General features: G+C 36.5%; 1 protein-coding gene, 1 long non-coding RNA gene and 3 other non-coding genes across 5 annotated transcripts; all 5 read left to right on the top strand.

Annotated features, from left to right (window-relative positions):
- Positions 1 to 9285: 9285 nt before the first annotated feature.
- LOC142609450 (uncharacterized) lies at positions 9286 to 12645 on the top strand. Its single transcript, XR_012839608.1, has 2 exons — positions 9286 to 9567; positions 11814 to 12645. It is a non-coding gene; the product is annotated as an uncharacterized LOC142609450 (long non-coding RNA).
- LOC142611480 (small nucleolar RNA snoR26) lies at positions 9693 to 9783 on the top strand. Its single transcript, XR_012840063.1, has one exon. It is a non-coding gene; the product is annotated as a small nucleolar RNA snoR26 (small nucleolar RNA).
- On the top strand, positions 9885 to 9976 carry LOC142611483 (small nucleolar RNA snoR27). Its single transcript, XR_012840065.1, has one exon. It is a non-coding gene; the product is annotated as a small nucleolar RNA snoR27 (small nucleolar RNA).
- LOC142611482 (small nucleolar RNA snoR27) lies at positions 11505 to 11592 on the top strand. Its single transcript, XR_012840064.1, has one exon. It is a non-coding gene; the product is annotated as a small nucleolar RNA snoR27 (small nucleolar RNA).
- A 3399-nt stretch (positions 12646 to 16044) lies between the features above and the next one.
- Positions 16045 to 18397, top strand: LOC142611205 (tubulin beta-8 chain-like). The gene is made up of 3 exons (XM_075783254.1): positions 16045 to 16566; positions 16666 to 16935; positions 17450 to 18397. The coding sequence occupies exons 1-3, from the start codon at positions 16173 to 16175 to the stop codon at positions 18124 to 18126; spliced, it is 1341 nt and encodes a 446-aa protein (XP_075639369.1). The 5' UTR covers positions 16045 to 16172; the 3' UTR covers positions 18127 to 18397.
- Positions 18398 to 19126: the final 729 nt, after the last annotated feature.

The raw sequence follows: 19126 nt of genomic DNA, 5'->3' as shown, positions 1-19126 counted from the left end.
TGTATCTCTTATTAGATGACTGCATCATCCGACACTGAGAATTGGAAGTAATGGCCTCCACCTATTGAGAAGCACTTCATTGATGTTTTGGTTGAAGAAGAAGCCAAAGGGAACATGCCTTTTGGGCAATTCAAAAAAGGGCTTTGGACAATTGTCCGAGATAAGTTCAACCAACGAGCTGGAAAAGCCTATCGCAAAGACCAATTACGCCAGAAATATCAAAGGTTAAAGCAAAGATACCGTGTGTTTGCCCAGCTAATCGGTCGAACCGAAATGGGATGCGATTCTGTTACCAACACCGTCACAAGTAGTGACGCAGCTTGGGCACAAGCAGTGGCAGTAAGTGTTATAGGTTTAATTTATAATTTGCATGCCGTTGATTTTCTAAAATTTTCAAAAAATTTCATATAAACAATCCCATATATACCACATGTGAATAATCCCATATATACCACATCTTGATAGGCCAACCCTAGGTGCAAAGGGGCTAGACCACTATGACCTGCTAGGACAGCTCTTCAACACGGGCACTGCAATTGGATTTCTACAAATTTCCTCCGCCTAACCAACCCTTAACAGTGACGAAGAGCGAGAATTGGATGCTGCTTTCCTAACGCATGGAGTACACGTTAGTGTTGAACTTGACAGTCCAAACGATGTGAAGGAGCTGCCTACCCCAATTGCAGGGTAATGTAGCAAGCATGCTGGAAAGCAGATAGCTCACTCCGAGACCTCAACAGGGAAGAAGAGGAAATGAGGGTCCATTGACAATATCACCAATGCTATCTTGGAGTTCACAGACATGTCAAGGAAAAGGTGTAATGATAAGGAAAGCGAAAGTCGAAAGGAAACTGTTGAATCTGTGCCGGTGGGTGATCGGTTCTCAATGGATAAGGTCATTACAATTCTGAACAGTATTGAGAATGTTGATGATTATACCATGTTCAAGGTTCTTAACGAACTCCATAAGCCTGATAGTAGGGCTACTTTCATCATGCTAAGGCTGGATAGAAGAAGGGGCTAGATGAATTTAGTGAGTAGTTTAATGTAGGGGAGTTGGTTAAGGAAAGGGGGCAAATGAAGGGCTGATTTTTGTGGGGCTGTAGCTACTATGCAATGTTATTATGTTAATTACGTTAATTACCATTAGAACCATTTTTTGTTGCATTGGTTGTATGGTTTAGTGGGGGCACATTGTACAGTGCTAAGAAACAATGATCTTACTATATTTGAACATGTATGTTAATGATGGTACTGTTTGTTGGTTTATTATGTTTATTACTTTTTCTTGTTAAGAACTAGCTTTGTTGTTGACTTTATTGTATAAAACTAGCTTTGGTGCTCATGTTGTTAATAAATTTGCTGCTGAATTTATTGTTAAAAACTAGCTTTAGTGTTAAGTTTATTGTTAAAAACTAGTTTTGGTGTTGAGTTTATTGTATAAAAACTAGAGTTGCTGTTAATGTTGCTAATACCTTTGGTGCTGAGTTTATTGTTAAAAACTAGCTTTGCTGCTGAGCTTTTTGTATAAAAACTAGTTTTGCTGTTGATGTTGTTAATAACTTTGGTGCTGAGTTTATTGTTAAAAACTAGCTTTGCTGTTGAGTTTATTGTTAAAAACTAGCTTTTCTGTTGAGTTTATTGTTCAAACCTAGTTTTGGTGCTGAGTTTATTGTTAAAAACTAGCTTTGGTACTGACTTTATTGTATAAAAACTAGCTTCAGTGCTGACTTTATTGTATAAGAACTAGCTTCGATGCTGACTTTATTGTTAACAACTAGTTGTGGTGCTGATGTTGTTAATAACTACTGAAACAAGTGCTGATTATTCCAACTGTCTTTGCTACAAAGGCATGTTCCCTTTGCTGTTTGCTGTCTTTATTGCAAAGTTCTATAAATATATGTTGTTGATAGAGTACTACATAATATGAGAAACAAAACATAACCTGTTGATGGATGAGAAATCATTGATGGTCTACCTTAATTTGCAAAATTTTCCAGTTTTACATAAAAAAATGGGAGGTGGAGAGAGGTTGAAGTGTGATGGTGTTGTAGCAACATCAGCGATGGAAATATGTTAAAAGTATGACAGTAGTTAAGATGTTAAGGTAGTAGTTATGGTATGATCTGGTGGTATGGATGGCAGTGCAATTATAATGATGAAGTTAATGGTGTCCTTGAGTGTTAGGGTGGTGGCAATGGTGATGTAGTGGCTGTAGTAGCTTGCTGGTAGTAGGGTGATGATGTTGTTTTGTCATGGGAGTAAAGGTGGTTGTGGTTGTTTATATCAATGCTGTAGATTAGATGAATTGTTCTCAGCTCATGGTTTTATTTTTTAATAAATGTTATTTACTGTGAGTTTATTTATGAGTTGAAACTGTAACTGTACAGTGCTTTCTTGTGGCTTAAAAAATCTCTCTCATTCAATTAAAAAGAAAAAAGGCCAATAAAGGCTGGAAGTGTTGGCTACTGCTTATAAGAATATCCAAAAGACTTTGGGCTATTCAACTAGAGGACTAATTCTGTTCATGGGCACAATGAAAAAGTCCAACAGAGTCCACAAGTGGGGATATCAATAAATTAAAGGATTTGCACCCTAAGTCCTGAAGAATGGTAGAAGACTGGGTGGTCCTTATTCCTCAATTGCTATAAAGGACTGGATCAAAATAGTTTACAGCAACACCTATCGAGGATTGCAGGAGGCAAGTTCAAACAGAAAGTCTAGGGACACATTTCCTGCATTGCTCCCTTCAATCAAGCACCTCCCTTTGTTCGTTTCCTTTTCGTTTGTTTCAATAAATATATCGATCAATTCCGATTCTTTCTTTTTCTATTGATTCTTTTCCGATCTAGATGTATGGATCCATGGGTCTATGTGTCTATATAGATCTTGTTCATGGATTAACGAAAATGTGCAAAAGCTCTATTTGCCTCTGCCATTCTATGAGTCTTTTCCTTTTTACGTATGGCATCGCCACTCCCTTTAGCAGCATCCACTAATTCAGAACTTAACTTGAAAGCCATATTTCAACCCGGGCGTTTTCGAGATGCCCCTAATAACCAATGAATGACAAGTGCTTTTCCTTGTGCGAATCCTATTTCAATGGAAACTTGATGAGTGGATCCGCCTACACGTCTTGCTTTTACTGCTATGTCGGGAGTTACTCCACGTATTGCTTGACGTAAAACAGATAGTGGATTTGTTTCTGTCTTTTGTTGAATCTTTTTCATAGCTTGATAGATAATTTGATAAGCCAATGATTTTTTTCTGTGTTTCAGAATACGGTTAACCAACGAGTTTAATTACAATTCAATTAAGAGAACGAGCGGTAATTACTGGATTACAAAGAATCCATTGCTGGGAATTCAAATTTGATCTCTTTCCATACTTCACAAGCAGCAGCTAGCTCAGGACTCCATTTAGCAGCCTCACGAATAATTTCATTACCCTCACAAGCAAGATCACGTCCCTCATTACAAGCTTGTACACATGCTTCTAGAGCTACTCGATTAGCTACAGCACCAGTGGGGTTTCTGTACAGATGATCATGTGATCAAATTTCTTGCTTATAGGGAAAAAAAAACCTTTTTGTCTAAGAGTTTTCATGCTTAATTCAAAGGGAAGTGTTCTACAACAACTTCCTTTTTCTTCCTAGCTACTCGTACTTATCTGAGCATACATGCATATATATATATATATATATATATATATATATATATATATATATATATATATATATATATATATTTGGTCTAAAATACAACATTCTATTACCTACGGTATATACGCAAGAAGTGACCTTCTCAACTTTGATGAAGTGTCGTCCCATTGTAATTTATCTCTCTACATATGTGTACAACTATATATATGTAACTAATGTCAGTATCTATATGTGAAATTATTTATTTGCCCATACTTTCTTCTAAATTCCACTTTATATTGGGCAGTATCTATGATAACATTTATGATAAAATTTATAGAGTTTCTATCAACGCAAAAACTAAGAAGGTATTGTATGACTTTCGTCTTCAGTCAAATTTTTTTGGGTAAGAAGAGTGAAGTTAAAAGCTAAAAGGACACCGAATTTGTTGGACTATAAGGTGGCAATATTAGGCAACTCAGAGAGAGTAATCATACACTTTGACCCAATGCAACTCCAAATTGACAAAGGTATATGGATTTCGTCTTTCTTTTCATTTCATTGTCTCCCAAAAAGGCCTTATTGTCATAAAAAAAGTCCTATTGACCCAAATGTTTTCACTTAGTTATTAAACTTATTACAATCACTCTGGTTATAATTGGAATCTGGACTTTGGATGGGTGCAACAAAACAATGATAAGCGAGATACACTATTGTTAGGCAAACTAAGTAAAGAATCTTTTATTAAAGTGAAAGAAAAGAACAAGTTATAAGTGTAATAATAAAGGCTGGAGGAGAAACGATAGCAATAACCAGTAAAGTCGAAGAAGATGATTAGTTTGCCATATTCAGTTTTGTCATGGGATTATGGCCAAGGAGGGAACCATTTCCTCAATGTGGGTAATCTCGCAGGAGGATTCTCCCGCGAAAATTACACACTTTGAGGGAATGGACCTGAATGGTTTGTACCCAAACAGATTCTTTTTTTTAGCAGAGAGTGGGCTTTAAAAGGGAGAGAAGGAAAGAAAACCTATTGGTGCATGTTTGTCATTCTACTCTTTCTCGCTCTTTTTCTAACTCTCTGTTTCTTTTTTATCTGTCTTACCATTTCAATCTTTCCTCTTTCTTTCTTTTGCATTTTCTTGTGCGATGTGGTGGTGATCACTCTTGTGGTGATTGGTACTATTCCGATCCCCCTCTTTACTATGCACGGCAAAGGCCCTTTATATACTGTTTGCCACGACTATTTTTTACCATTTTACCCATTATCAACCTTTGTCTAGTTTGGGTGTCCTTGCTGACCACCACTGGTTTGTCAGCTGCCCAACCACCACCACTTACTTGTACTGGCAATGCCACTCCCCATTACGAGACAAAGATGGTTATTTTGTTTGTTTGCTTATCGTGGCATTCTAATCTGCCACGGTGTGGATGTTCTCTCTTCTTATCCCTTATGGCATGCACTTAGTGGTTCTAGCTCATCCTCCCACTTTTGAGTGATATATCATCCTAGCAGGACATTTTCCCCAAAAGAGCTTGAATGAGAACCCTAGAATAGGCTTCCCTTTCTCTCCATCGCCAGACCATATCCTCTTTTACCTATGACCCATGACTCACCACTCCTGTATTGGCTGGGTACAGGCTAGTAGTGTCTGGGTCTTGCGCGTGCTCCCCTTCCTGTGTATATCCAAAGACTTGTTCGCTGCTCATGTGTTTGTCGTGGTCTGGGGCTCGTCTATGCACTATGCCGCCCATCCTTGACCTCTTATGGCGTAAACTGTCTTTTGGTCTTTCATTCTTTATTGGTCTACTTCTTTTCAAGGGTTGAGCTTTGCTTAGATTTTCTTCCTTTTAGTCCATTCCTTGTTCCACCCGTAGTCTTGTTGCCATTCCTGTCATACCACTCTGCTATTCTTGCCACGGTGTTATTTGACTAGTGTTCGCTGGGCCTTTTTAGGCCTGCTACTCATCCTTCTTTCAATGACTTCGTATGGTCATTCATTTTGCTTTTGAGCTTTTTTCTCATCCTGTTTGCTTATGGGCTCTTTTTGTCCCGTTTCTTTCTCTTTGGGCATCCTTGGCCCATTTGTTTTCCTTGGGCATCCTCGGTCCATTTCCTGATTTTACATTCTCATGGCCACTTTGCTAACTCTTTTCGGCTTCCTTGACCCAATTGCTCTATCCTTCATCATTAGAGTTCATGGGCTTTCCATCAACCCCTTTCTTTTTTATTTCATCACTTTGGGTTAATTGTGGCCCATTCTTGCTTTTCTTTATTAAATAATGCCCATGGGTTTACTACTTCCTCTTTTAGTCTCCTTTGGGCCCATTTGCTTTTCTCAAGACCCATTTATTTATTTTATGAGCCTATGATCCATTATTCCTGTCATTAATGGTTCTTTCCTATCAACCCACCATCTCTCTTTTTTGCCCATATTGTTGGGCTTCTTCCTACTACTAGGCTTTTCAAAAAATGGGCATCAACAATTGTATACATGAGCAAGCTACAAGGTACTTTGTCATCTTCATGTTTTACAAGAAAATCATTAATTATCTAAACCTTCTTCTCTATTTTTACATCCCACAACATCAAAATTTGTATCTTTTCACAACACGCCTTATATGTATAGCTTGACAGAGTTTTTGAATTAAAAGTATAGAGAAGGAAAACAACAGTCTTGTTACAAACACCCATTAAGAACCAAGGTGAAAGTGCATTTCAAGCTTGGATTTGCAGCAAGCCAGTGGGTTTTTGGTGGTGAAGTGGAACCTTCTTCCCCTGGCTTTGGCGACGATGAAAGCCCTGGCTGTTGCTGGGGTAAGGAGGATTATTGACAGGAATGGACAAGATCCAACGGAAACTGAAGCCCAGCCTTCAATCATCATTTGTGTCAATGGAGACGAGGAAAGAAAAGCAAAGGAAAACGTTGTCGCTGGTATTGGTGCCTCAGTTCCTACTGAATTTCGGAAAGAGAAGAAGTTTTAGTGGGACATAGGGAAAAAAAAAAGTGGTCAGACGCTTCAAGCAATTGTCTTCTCTTCTGATGTGTAATAAATGTAAAACTGTACTGCTGTCAGCTTTTTTTAAAAAAACATACACACATACCAAACCCACAACTTATATTTCAAACATCAAAATATGTTATTTGAAACACAATATCAAATAGGGCTGTCCAAATTCATCTGCACACCCAACCCACCTGAAGAACCGACCAAATCCAACCCGAACCGGCCCACCTGACTACTCTGGTGGGTCAGCAGCAGGTCTTCACCAACAGAAACTGATTCCGGTGGGTCAGGTTTCGGTTTTCCTCACTTAAAACCCGAAAAAACTGAACCAACTGAGGATTTCCATATTCCAGCCAAAATTTCCAAATCTCGGCCAAAATTTCCAGATTCCGGCGAAAAAACCCAGCTTCTGGTGATATTTCCCTTAGACCCGGTGAGATTTTTAACGGATCTGGTGAAATTTCATCAAATTCAGTGAGATTTTCGCCAAATCTTGCGAAATCTCACCAGATTTAAGGGAAATATCACTAGAATCTAAAAAATTTCACTAGAATTTGGGTTTCGTTGCTAGATCTGTGTTTTTTTCATCGTTTTCTTGTCGTCTTCTCAAATCTGTGACTTCGACCAACCCGCCCGCCACCTGTTGGTGGTCTAAACCACCCGACCTGATTACTCTAACGGGTCGGTGGCGAGTGCATTTCTTTCTCACCCGATTACGGCGGGTCAGTTTTGGGTTGGGCACAAACCTGACCCGTGGACAACCCTAATATCAAACACATTTTTCCCTTTATAAATACTATAAATATGTATTTTTCACAACACTTTTTAAACCACATCATTTTAATCAATGTTACTCAAACTTTTCTACCAAAAGGGGCCGTAGTGTTTAAAAAAATAATATTATGGTGTGTTTGGATATCGCTTATTTTGCTGAAATTGAAAAATTATTGCTGAAAGTACTGTAAATAAAGGTAAAATTTAGTTGAAATAGTACAGTGAGGCTCATAAATTTAGTTGAATTTTTTCCATTTTGGTCTCTACATTTTATTTTTATCATTATTAGTCCCTAAACCAATTAGCATGTCTCATTTTAGTCTTTTCCATCAGCCAACTAGCGGAAAAGGTTGACATGGCTGACGAAGCGAATAAAAAAATAAAATAAAATGCCACATCAACATCTAATTTTTTTAAAATAATTTATCTATTTTAACTAAATAAAAAAAGAAAAAACAGAATTAAAAACAATAAATACATCAATTTAGATCTAATTCATCCTGAACAAGAACACATTAAACATTAACACAAGAACTTAAGAACACAAACCCAGAACCAAACACAAACTCAAATTTAAAAACACAAAGAACACATCAACAAACATTAACTATTTACTCTCAAAACACTAACTTGTTGTTCATTCCAAAAGTCTCAGACTCACAACCATATGCATTTAGAGAAACACGACAACCTCTTCATCCTAACACTCATCGGCAACGATCACGAGCACCGTTTCGGCCCACACCTCATCGACTCTTTCCTTTCCGCTCTCTCCCAAGTCAACACCCAATCCATCAATGGCAGTTCCGCTCTCATCATCGTCACTCGCAACAAGTTCTTTTGCAACGGCGAACTCGTCCTCGCTCTCGTTGCAGGTGATGGGTAGATCTAGGTTTTTTGGGTTTGGATCGGCTAGGTCCATTGATGTGAAACCCATAGACCAAGCCCAGAAAGGACTCACTGTCGTTCGTGGCTATCGTGGTCAACAATGAAGGATTAAAGCTTGAGGAGCTTCGGCCTGGGTTCCTTGTAATGAAACAGAGGTAGAGATCAGAGGTGGTGGATCTAGTGGGTTTGGAGGTTTCAGATCGGTGGGTTTGGAGGTTTTGGATCTGTGGGTTTGGAGGTTTAGTATTTTTGTGTTTGGGGGTTAACAATTTTGGATTTGAGTATTGTGTTTGATGCTTTGGTAGTGTGGAGGTTTGATTTTTCGGATTTGTTCTTGTTAAATTTTTGTTGATATGGATCCAATGCTAATTTTTTGAGTTTTAAATTTTTTGGGTTTGTCTTCTTGTTCAAATGTTTAATGTGTTCGTGTTTAATTTCTTGTTCATGTTTAAGATGATGCGGATTTGATTTTTCCATGTTTGATTTTTGGGTTTGTGTGATGTTTTTGGGTTTGTGCTCTTATGTGTTCTTGATGGGTTTGTGTATGATTTTCTGAATTTGACTTCTCTGTTTTTTCTCATTCTCAGTGTTTTAAGTTTGTGTTTGGTTCTGGGCTTGTGTTCTTACTTTCTTGGTTTCATGTTTAACGTGTTCTTGTTCAGGATGAATTAGATCTAAATTGATGTATTTTATTATTTTTAATTCTATTTTTTTTTTAGTTAAATTGATAAATTATTTTAAAAAAAAATTAGATACTGATGTGGCATTTTATATTATTTTTTTATTCGTTCAGTCAGCCACGTCAATCTTTGTTGGTAGTTGACTGACAAAAATGATTAAAATGAGACGCAATAATTGGTTTAGGAACTAAAAATAATAAATATAAAATATAAAAACTAAAATAAAAAAAAGGTTAAAATATAGGAACAAAAAAGAAAAAGAAAAAAAGAAGGCATTTACGCCAGAAATAAATAAATAGAGGAAACACGCCCTAGGGTTTCCCCAACCAAGCAGAAAATCCAGTTTTTAAAAGCCCCCACCGCCATGCCTCTCATTAGCGTTCTCTCTCGTTTTCCCTTCTCTTGCTCCTCCTTTTGGTCTCATAAACAAACTCTAACCCCTGTTCTCCGTAACCTCAGAAAATAGCACTTCTGAAGCTAAAATGCTCGCTATATGTGCTTTGTCTAAACCTCTTTTTCACATCAGTATATCGCTATATGTATCTGTCCTAGCTAGGTTGAACAATAAGAATGGAGGTATATATATTATGCCATCTTTGTCTTTCTTTTTAAGGTTAATATTTTCGCCTATGAATAATTGTTTTTACGACTTGTAGATTTATTTTTCGTTTTTATTTTATTTGAATTTTATTTCCCTGATTTGGGCATCAGTGATGAGTAGATTCCATTGTTATCCTTGCACTTTGATTGCTTGTGAAGAAAATTATGGGGAAATTTCTATCTGAGATGCATAACAAAAAAAAAAAAAGGATTTTTGATTTGTTTTTGGCTATATACTTATATTTGAATTCTTATTTCTGTTTTTATGGGTTTTGCATATTTTGCTTAACCTGAATGGATCACTGATGTTAGTAAAAAACTGCGTTATCTTTCTGCAATTTCCGTAGAGGGGTTGAAGATAATTATAATTTACCTGAGATCCTCTGTGCATTTCTTAATCATTTTTTTTTTCACATTTCAATGCATTCATTGTGGCTATAGACTTGCTATTGTTTAAATTTGTATCATACTTGCCTTAAATTTTGTCGCTCCTATGTTTGTTTGTGATAGTATTTTCTATTGAGTTGCAAGTTAGGGAGTGGGCAATTTTCTTATCCTTTGGCATTGTAGTTGTTGTAAGTTTAATCAATTCTGCCAAAGCATCTGAGTATTTTTCTGGGGTGTGTTTAGAACTTGTTAAAGAACCCCATCTCTGTTTAATTGATGCATTGTTTAATAATACATTTAGCGAATGTCAAATCTCTGTTGATTTAAGTTTCATCCATCTCTCTTCTTCTCTCAAAATTTCATGCAGTGCATTATTGTTCAAACAGTTAGCCTTTGTAATTATCACTCTATGGTTGCACTTTTACTAGCAGCACAAGCAAGAAAGCATCTTGGCTGATTAATTAGAAAGTAGTTAGAACAAACTGTAAAGTCTAAAGTGGTACCTGAGCCTGCTATCATAAATATCAGCTCCTATGCATTTGTGAAGGGGTCTTTTGATTGTTTTTTTTTCTTTTTCTAAACCTCTCAGTTTTACACTGAGTTTCCATTAGTTATCTTGAAGTGTTGTTTCTCTTTATTCTTTATTTAAAGCAACTCAATCCCAACCCATTTCCTTTCAAAGTTTGCCTTTGCTATTGACTCCACCATATCACAAGACATTCATGACATATTAACATTTATCTGTCTTCAGCTCAAGTACTAGTAGTTACTGATTACTACTAGGCTGCAGCAAATATGTCTAATTTTTTATATATATAAAGTCACAAATTAAGTTTCTATCTCAACCTTATTGTGGTGGTTGCGAGACTGAATTTCTGTGTATGCACTCTGCATTATATCTCTACATTTTATATGAAACGAGTTGAAGTTAGATTTTAATGAAGTCGATCACAAACTTGAGTGTTAACTGTTAAGTCATTTTTATCACCAATCTTCTCCTTAGAAGATGAAAGGAAGACCTGGAGATGGATCTCCAAGATTTGTGATAAAAATGTAAAAAGAAATATTTGAATAATTTCTTCCATATAAAATGAAAGACTTATTGGGGAAATGTCCAGTGTTGTACTTTCTAGGCTGACTTAATTGGGTTGGATCTATATCCCTCAAATATGTGAAAAGGGATGAAGCCCATCATATATTGGCCTGATATCTTGCACTTTCTCTAACCCTTATTTGGTTGTAACTAATGTTAGTACTTAAGTAGGATTGCGTGATACATAAATACATAATCAGCTGAAGAATCATTTTCGGCAGATTCAATTGATGGTTTGGCTTTTGGAAAGAAGCTTCTCCACTTACCAACACCCCCCCCCCCCCCCACCCCCCAAAAAAGAAGAGGGTGAGGATTGATCCATACCAGAGACTTACCTTTGTATTATGAATATTTTTCTCATTTATAATCTTTCGCAAGACGTTTGTTAAATTGATGTTTTTTCAAGCACATCTATTGGCACAAATGTACCATCATTGGATCAATGATGTTTAGAAACTGCGTTATCTATCTGTAATTTCCTAAATGGAATTGAAGATAATAATAACATTCTGAGATCCAGTGATTTTAAAATAATATTATTGTCATTGCTATTTTCTTCTACAAATTCTTTTTCCCCTGTTTGATTTGTTTTTAAAGAGTTTTACAGGTCCCTGTTATATTCTTGTATTTTGCAAATGTCAGTATATCATAATCTAGAACCATATCAGTTGGAGCAGTTTGTATTAGAATCAATATTACTTTTATCGCATTTACAGATATGGTTACCTGGTGTACTTATTAGGTTTTCCAAACAATTTTGTTGGTAAAGCTTCACTTATTTCTGCCAATGTGTTCTGGTGTAAAGATGGGGTTGACTGCACTGTAATTCTGTAAACACTATCTCACTCTCTCTCTCTCTTCACATCCCTGAGTTTGAACTTGGAAGAGAGTCCCATCCAAAGAAAGATTAGTGAGTTAGAAGAAAAGTTTGTTAGTTGAAATGCTGCAACTGTCAAGTGCTAACCCGTAAAGTGTTCGTTTTTTAGTAGTGCAAACCTCTATAAGATATAAATGGAAATTGCGCCGTTCAAGTTTCTTGACTAGTGTTTATTAAGTACATTATCTTATTCTGATTCATTTCTCTACACCAACTACTTTTGCTTGCAACAACCTGTTATTTTTGGACCACCAGGAAAGAAGAATTGGTTCTCGTTAACTATATTTCTTATTTGTATCCTACACATGGCCACGGCATTCCGTACCTGAGCTTTACATGTGCCATTATAAAAAAGACTTGACTCTGGAACAATGTTAGAGTGTAACTAAGGCCATTGGTGTCACGTGAACTTTACAATTAAAATACGTATAAAGCTCATCTTTGATTGTGTATGGGCATGGCTTCATGTTTTTGAAGCACCATGTGCTCGTTCTGATACTGGTTTTCCAGGCTGTATTTTTCATCTGAGCTTTTGTATCTTGAGTTTTACTCAACATGTGCTTCTTCACATGCTGCAGCATTGTTATCAATTTGGTATGTGCACCTGCAGATTCTGCACATGCTAGCTTTTTGTAATTGATGTATAATACTAGTAATATATATATGTAAGTTAAGTGGGGCCTTTGTTCTTTTTTTACATGCTAGCTTCTTGTTTGTCCTTTAATATGAACTTTTATTTAATTTACGAGAATCCTGAAAAATCTAAATCTTCGTGGTTAGATGGACGATAAAGTGTGTAATGGTTGTTCAAAATGAATCAATACAATAACATGAATCTGTAACTACAAACTGAACAGATGTACTCAAAAAATTATACAAATTCCCCTATGAACTTGGCTTGTCAAAGCCAGGCAAAAGGTCCATAAAGGTTCTCATACAAGAACTAGCAGTTCGACCTAACATTACTCGTTTATAATTTAAGAGGGATAATGGTTTCATCACAAAAAAAGGGGGGGGGGGGGGAGAGGGATGATGGATGTGGAATGATTGGTCAAGTCAGAGCACTGGTATGGATTTGAAAATTTTTAATATGAAAATTGTGAAATGCATTTTAAATAGAGTTTTTATTTTTACTTCTTTAAAAGATTTTAAAATGATTTTTTTTGGGTAAAAAAATATAAAATGATTTAAAACTTATGAATGACGCCTCATATCATTATTATTACTACTATTTACCACTTGTTTAATATACAATGAGCTTCTTTTTGGTGTAGATTAGGTTGTCTATGGGTTGGGGTTAACGTGGTAATCGACCTAGTAGTGCCCGGTCTAAAATTAGCCCAACTTGTTGACAATGGTGGGTACACGGATCACAACCACCACGATGTGGAAGTTCCAACAATTGGATTGATCAAAATTACCTCAAAATAGGTGGAGTCATTGCATTATGGTAGGGTTGACATGTCTGATGGAGACTCGCTAGCTCTAGTCTTAGATTTTGCCAAATTTGGTGGACAACTTGCTAGATAGCCTAGATCTATGAAAAACAGCAAGTCAGCAACACACAACAAATAACGGTTGCTCAATGTGAAGGGAGAAGATGGAAAATAACAAGGATTTTATTAAGATGTGCCCTAACTCCTAAGGGTACACAATAGTATACTATTTTTTAAAAAAAATTTATCAAGAATTAAAAAAGTTTTAGAACTTTTTCAATTTTCCATAAAATATTTTCAAAAATAGATGCCTTAATGTATGCCCATAGGACACACATTAACCGAATCCAAATAACAATACTTTCAAATGGGTTTGTCTGAGTTGAATTTCTGATGGGGAAATCCATCACTCTACCTAAGATTATTGAGTTTGCGTAAGATAGATCTGTTATGGAACAAAATAGTGATTGAATTGGATGATGTTTAATCAGGTCCTAGTATATACAGTGTTCAATCCAAGATCTTTGAATTACATATTTTATTACTAGGGTTATGATTGGTTATGGAAGAGTGGGATGATAAAAAATGTTGAAACTTGAAAGGATAGAAAGTGGGAGGATAAAACTATGTGCATTTTCCACCATGTGAGTTTGGTAAAGCAGATGGAGAAGTAGAAGGATAAATAGTAAATTTCTATTATACCCTTATTATTAAGCCCCTGTTTGGTTAGGGTGATTTGAGGGGGAATAGAAAATGAGGAGGATAAAATATAGGGATTTTAGGTAAGAATGTTGTTTGGTCGAGGGAAAAGAGGATGAGATTTTGGTGGGGCCTAAGCCCTTGTTTGGGAGGAGGTAATGGAATGAAATAGAAATGTATGAAAAGAATCATTTTAGAATATTTATCAATTCCCTTATTTGAGAGTTTAAGTGAGAGAGAATGGATAGGAAGGACCTTCATTCCTCTTTATTCTCCTAAAATCTCAAATTTTCATTCCCCCCGAAATTAAAAGAAATGAGAGAGAATGAAATTAGATATAATGAATTTTTTAATAAAACTCTCAGAATATCCTTATATATTCAACCATTTATTTTAAAATAACGGTCTAATAGTAGTATTATCATAAAATGATTCCATTCCATTCCCTTTATGTTGCTCCTAAACAAGATTACTTATATTCCATTCATTTTCATTTTATTCTATTCTTTTATTTTAAGTCATCCAATCAAGGTTACTTAATTTCATTCCATTCTTTTACTTTGCTTAAATGCATTCCATTCATTTCCATTCTCTTATGATCATTCTATTCCATTCCCTTATGAACTCTCAAATGAAGCCTGAATGTTTGTTCCTTGGGCCTACAAAAAAAAAATGCCATCCCCCCCTTTGTCTTCCCTCCATTGTGTGTGTGCTATTATTGTTGTTATGTGTTTTTTTCCCCTTATTATGTAATAGAGACACAAGAGTAAATTTATATAAATTACATTATTTATTCTCTATTTTTTTTAATAAAAAAAAGTTTTTTATCCATCCACTTTCCCATCCTCTTAACCAAACACATGAGGGAAAACTAATTTTTTTTTTTATCTCATTGCTTTTCTATGCTCTCACAATTTTTCCTTTCACCCATTTTTTCACTTCCAATCAAGCAAAACATTATATAAAAATGAAAAAGTGGAGGGTTTTTTTTTTTTTTTTGCATTTTTCTTTGCAATGCTATTTTACTTTCTCTTTTCCCCCTTATTTCGGAGAGAGAAAAAATGGTGAATCTGGGTGAAAATTATACCCAACTCATTTTTTTTCCCCCTTTTTTTATTCTAACCAAATAATGACAAATCACAATTTTCTCTCACTTTTCTTTTCCCTATCTTCCATGCTCTTACTTTTCACCATAACCAAATATAATGCAAATGAACTCTTGAAACTCCTTTTTAGCTAGAGGTACCAAAGGTTACATGATTAGGTGTTCATAGTCACATTACAACAATGTTATATTTTGTTTATGAGTAATGTTGGAAACATAACAAAAGTTCATAACTATTAAAAAAAAAAATACAGAGTAGCCTAACATCTCACACATAAGCTTGCCAGGGTAAGAAATTTATAATTTTTTAATACTAATTTAAAAATATTATTAAATTGTTATAAATTTTGTTTTAAATGGTAACATTATTATGAGTTGGCCCCACCCTCTTTTTTAATTTCAATAACAGTACTAGTTTCCTTTTTGACTAATGACTTTTTTTTTTTTAATTTTAAAATTTCAAATTTTCAATTGAGAGAAAAGAAAAAGACGCCAGCTCTGTATTACGAGGCTCCCTCTGTCCTTTTCCCCAACACAACAAAAAACATATTAATGAAACCCTATGTCCCATCTCCAACCAGCTGTCTTTCACAAAATTCAAATTTCAAAAATTGTTAGTAAAACTAAAACGTAAAAAAAAAAAAAAAAAAAAAAAACCATCCAGCTCAATCCGACCGTTACTTTCAACTCCGTTTAAGATTCCACGCAAATCATTTTCTTTTCTCACTCCCGCTTCTCATTCAAACCCAAAATTTTAAAAAATAAATAATAAATAAAAAAAAGAAAGAAAATAATTGAGCCGGTAGAGACGTAGACTACACTTTCTATAAAGACCCTTCTTCTCCGTCCCCACACTTCCATCCATTTCTCACAAAAAACACACTCTCTCTCTCTCTCTCACTCACTCTCTGCTTTTACTTTTATTGTTCTCTTGTTCGAGGAAAACTTTTTACCAAGAACTTGAATTCCAAAGAAAAAGAGAAAATGCGTGAGATTCTTCACATCCAAGGTGGGCAATGTGGGAACCAGATCGGAGCGAAGTTCTGGGAAGTGGTGTGTGCCGAACACGGCATAGATCCAACTGGGAAGTACCAGGGAGACTCAGATCTACAGCTCGAGAGAATCAACGTTTACTACAATGAAGCAAGCTGCGGTCGCTACGTTCCTCGTGCTGTTCTCATGGATCTGGAGCCTGGTACCATGGACAGCATCAGATCTGGTACCTACGGCCAGATCTTCAGGCCCGACAACTTCGTTTTCGGCCAATCTGGTGCTGGTAACAACTGGGCCAAAGGCCATTACACTGAAGGAGCTGAACTCATCGATTCGGTTCTCGATGTGGTTCGTAAAGAGGCTGAGAACTGTGATTGCTTGCAAGGTCTGGTTTTTTGCTTCTCTGTGTTTTTTTTTTTTTTTTAAGAATATACAGTTTTGTTTTTTGTGTTTGGTTTGTGATTTTGGGTTGTGGGTTTTGCAGGGTTTCAAGTGTGTCACTCACTAGGAGGAGGAACTGGGTCTGGAATGGGTACCCTTTTGATCTCAAAGATTAGAGAGGAATACCCAGATCGGATGATGCTTACTTTCTCGGTTTTTCCATCTCCAAAAGTGTCAGACACTGTTGTTGAGCCTTACAATGCAACCTTGTCTGTTCACCAACTCGTTGAGAACGCTGATGAGTGTATGGTTCTTGATAATGAAGCTCTTTACGACATTTGCTTCCGCACACTCAAGCTCACTACCCCAAGCTGTAAGATCTGATACCCCCCCAATTGCTAATTACCATTTGCTAATCAAAGATCTCTTTTCCTTTATGTGGGTTTTGTGTTTGTGTGTGAAACTGGTATTATGATGTCTACATTTGAAATGGATCAATTTGATAGTTTAGATTGAATATTACAAACCTAATGGTAGATTTAGTGTCTCATTTAAAATGTTGAATCTAAGAAATACAATATTAATGGTGGAATGGACTCTTTACATTTCAAGTGAAATGGATATGCTTCCTTTTTGTGTGACGGTTAAGTGATTAAATTCACTAATTTTTATCAGTGTAAGATTTTGGGATCAATTTGTAGTTCAACTTGTTACTTGAATAGGTGGTTCTGAGTTTGAATCACGCTTCTACTCTACTAGATCCTACTTATTAAGGAACATCCCACTTTAAAAAGTTTAAGATTTCATTGGTTGATTTAAGCTTCTGGGATGGTTAGTAATTTAATATGAATTAGGTTACTGAGTGTGATTTTTTTGGGTTGGTGCAGTTGGAGATCTGAACCATTTGATATCCGCAACAATGTCTGGAGTGACATGCTGTTTGAGATTCCCTGGGCAGCTTAACTCAGACCTTAGAAAGCTTGCTGTGAATTTAATCCCCTTCCCCAGGCTCCACTTTTTTATGGTGGGTTTTGCTCCTCTAACCTCCAGAGGTTCCCAGCAGTACAGAGCACTTACTGTCCCAGAGCTCACCCAGCAAATGTGGGATGCAAAGAACATGATGTGTGCTGCTGACCCACGACATGGCCGCTATCTCACTGCCTCAGCCATGTTCCGTGGCAAAATGAGCACCAAGGAGGTGGATGAGCAAATGATCAATGTGCAGAACAAGAACTCCTCTTACTTTGTGGAGTGGATTCCCAACAATGTTAAATCCACTGTCTGTGATATCCCACCAACGGGCTTGAAAATGGCCTCCACTTTTATTGGTAACTCAACCTCTATCCAGGAAATGTTCCGTCGTGTGAGCGAGCAGTTCACTGCTATGTTCAGGAGAAAGGCTTTCTTGCATTGGTATACAGGGGAAGGTATGGATGAGATGGAATTCACTGAGGCTGAGAGTAACATGAACGATCTGGTTTCTGAGTATCAGCAATACCAGGATGCCACTGCTGATGAGGATGAGTACGAGGAGGAGGAAGAGGAGGAAGTTGATGGCATGTAATGTGATGTTGGTGTACTTGGTATTGAATTGATGTATGGAGTTTTTCATTGTGGGAGAGTATTGAATGAATGCATAAATGCCTGCACTCCTGTTTGCCTGTCTCTCGCAAAAAGTAGTGTGGATTGTTCCTTTTCCAGTAGCTGTAGGTTAATCATTTTAGCATTACTCAATCTCAAGTTTGTTTCTGGTTTGTTATGTACTTGGGGAGTAGGGAACAAGGACCCATTATATATGTTTATATGAGATTTTAAGTTGAGGGCTCATTTTCTTATGCCAATGTTTAAATCTGCTTTTTTGGTTCTCCGCTGATTTCTATCATGATACATGGCATATTGCTCTAATTATTGCTGCATATGTTTTTGCATACTATGTACATGGAGGAAAAAACGTCAAGTTTTTGATAACCAAGTCGAGTTAATCATTGCTAATGCCTAAAAATTATAGATGTTAAGGGAAATTCTGTTACGTTTGAAGTAGACAAGTTCGTAATAACTTCAATAAAAAGTTAGTAAGTTAGCTTCAATAATTTTTGGCCATTGCAGTAAGCCAAAACCTGCAATGGATGTCACAGCTACTTGTACTATTTCAATTTTGCTAAACAAGATTTTTACTTGCAGTGTCTCCTGGCTCTTGTACCTACGCTAAAATGCGATAGTGAAAACTAGTAAATTAATGAGGAAGAAGCGCCTCCTGGCTCTTGCAGTGCCTCCTGGCTCTTGCAGTGCCTCTTGGCTCTTCAATCCACAACCACCAAACCTACAACCTAAAACAATCACCATGGCACCTCTACCACAGCCTTGGCCCACATCTATATCAAACATAAAGCTATATGAGCATAAACCCAGATCAGAACACCTAAATTTCACCAACGCCAAAAAAACACCAACAGGAAACTCACGAGCCCACAAAACTTAGCAACCCAAAACACCAATGCTCCACGCCGTTGCTGATCTCTACACTTTTTTTTTTTGAGAGTTTAAGTCACGAGAAGAAAGAGCAA

The sequence above is a fragment of the Castanea sativa genome, chromosome 9 (genome assembly GCF_040712315.1).
Source record: "Castanea sativa cultivar Marrone di Chiusa Pesio chromosome 9, ASM4071231v1".
NCBI lineage: Eukaryota > Viridiplantae > Streptophyta > Magnoliopsida > Fagales > Fagaceae > Castanea > Castanea sativa.
The sequence above is the reverse complement of the archived record's forward strand: the minus strand, read 5'-3'. Positions and strand labels throughout refer to the sequence as shown.

Excerpts from the sequence above, each read along its gene's own strand:
- LOC142611205 (XM_075783254.1), top strand. The coding sequence starts at position 16,173 with ATGCGTGAGATTCTTCACATCCAAGGTGGGCAATGTGGGAACCAGATC. Across the intron at positions 16,567-16,665 it reads GAACTGTGATTGCTTGCAAG|GGTTTCAAGTGTGTCACTCA; the intron begins GTCTGGTTTTTT and ends TGGGTTTTGCAG. Across the intron at positions 16,936-17,449 it reads CAAGCTCACTACCCCAAGCT|TTGGAGATCTGAACCATTTG; the intron begins GTAAGATCTGAT and ends GGGTTGGTGCAG.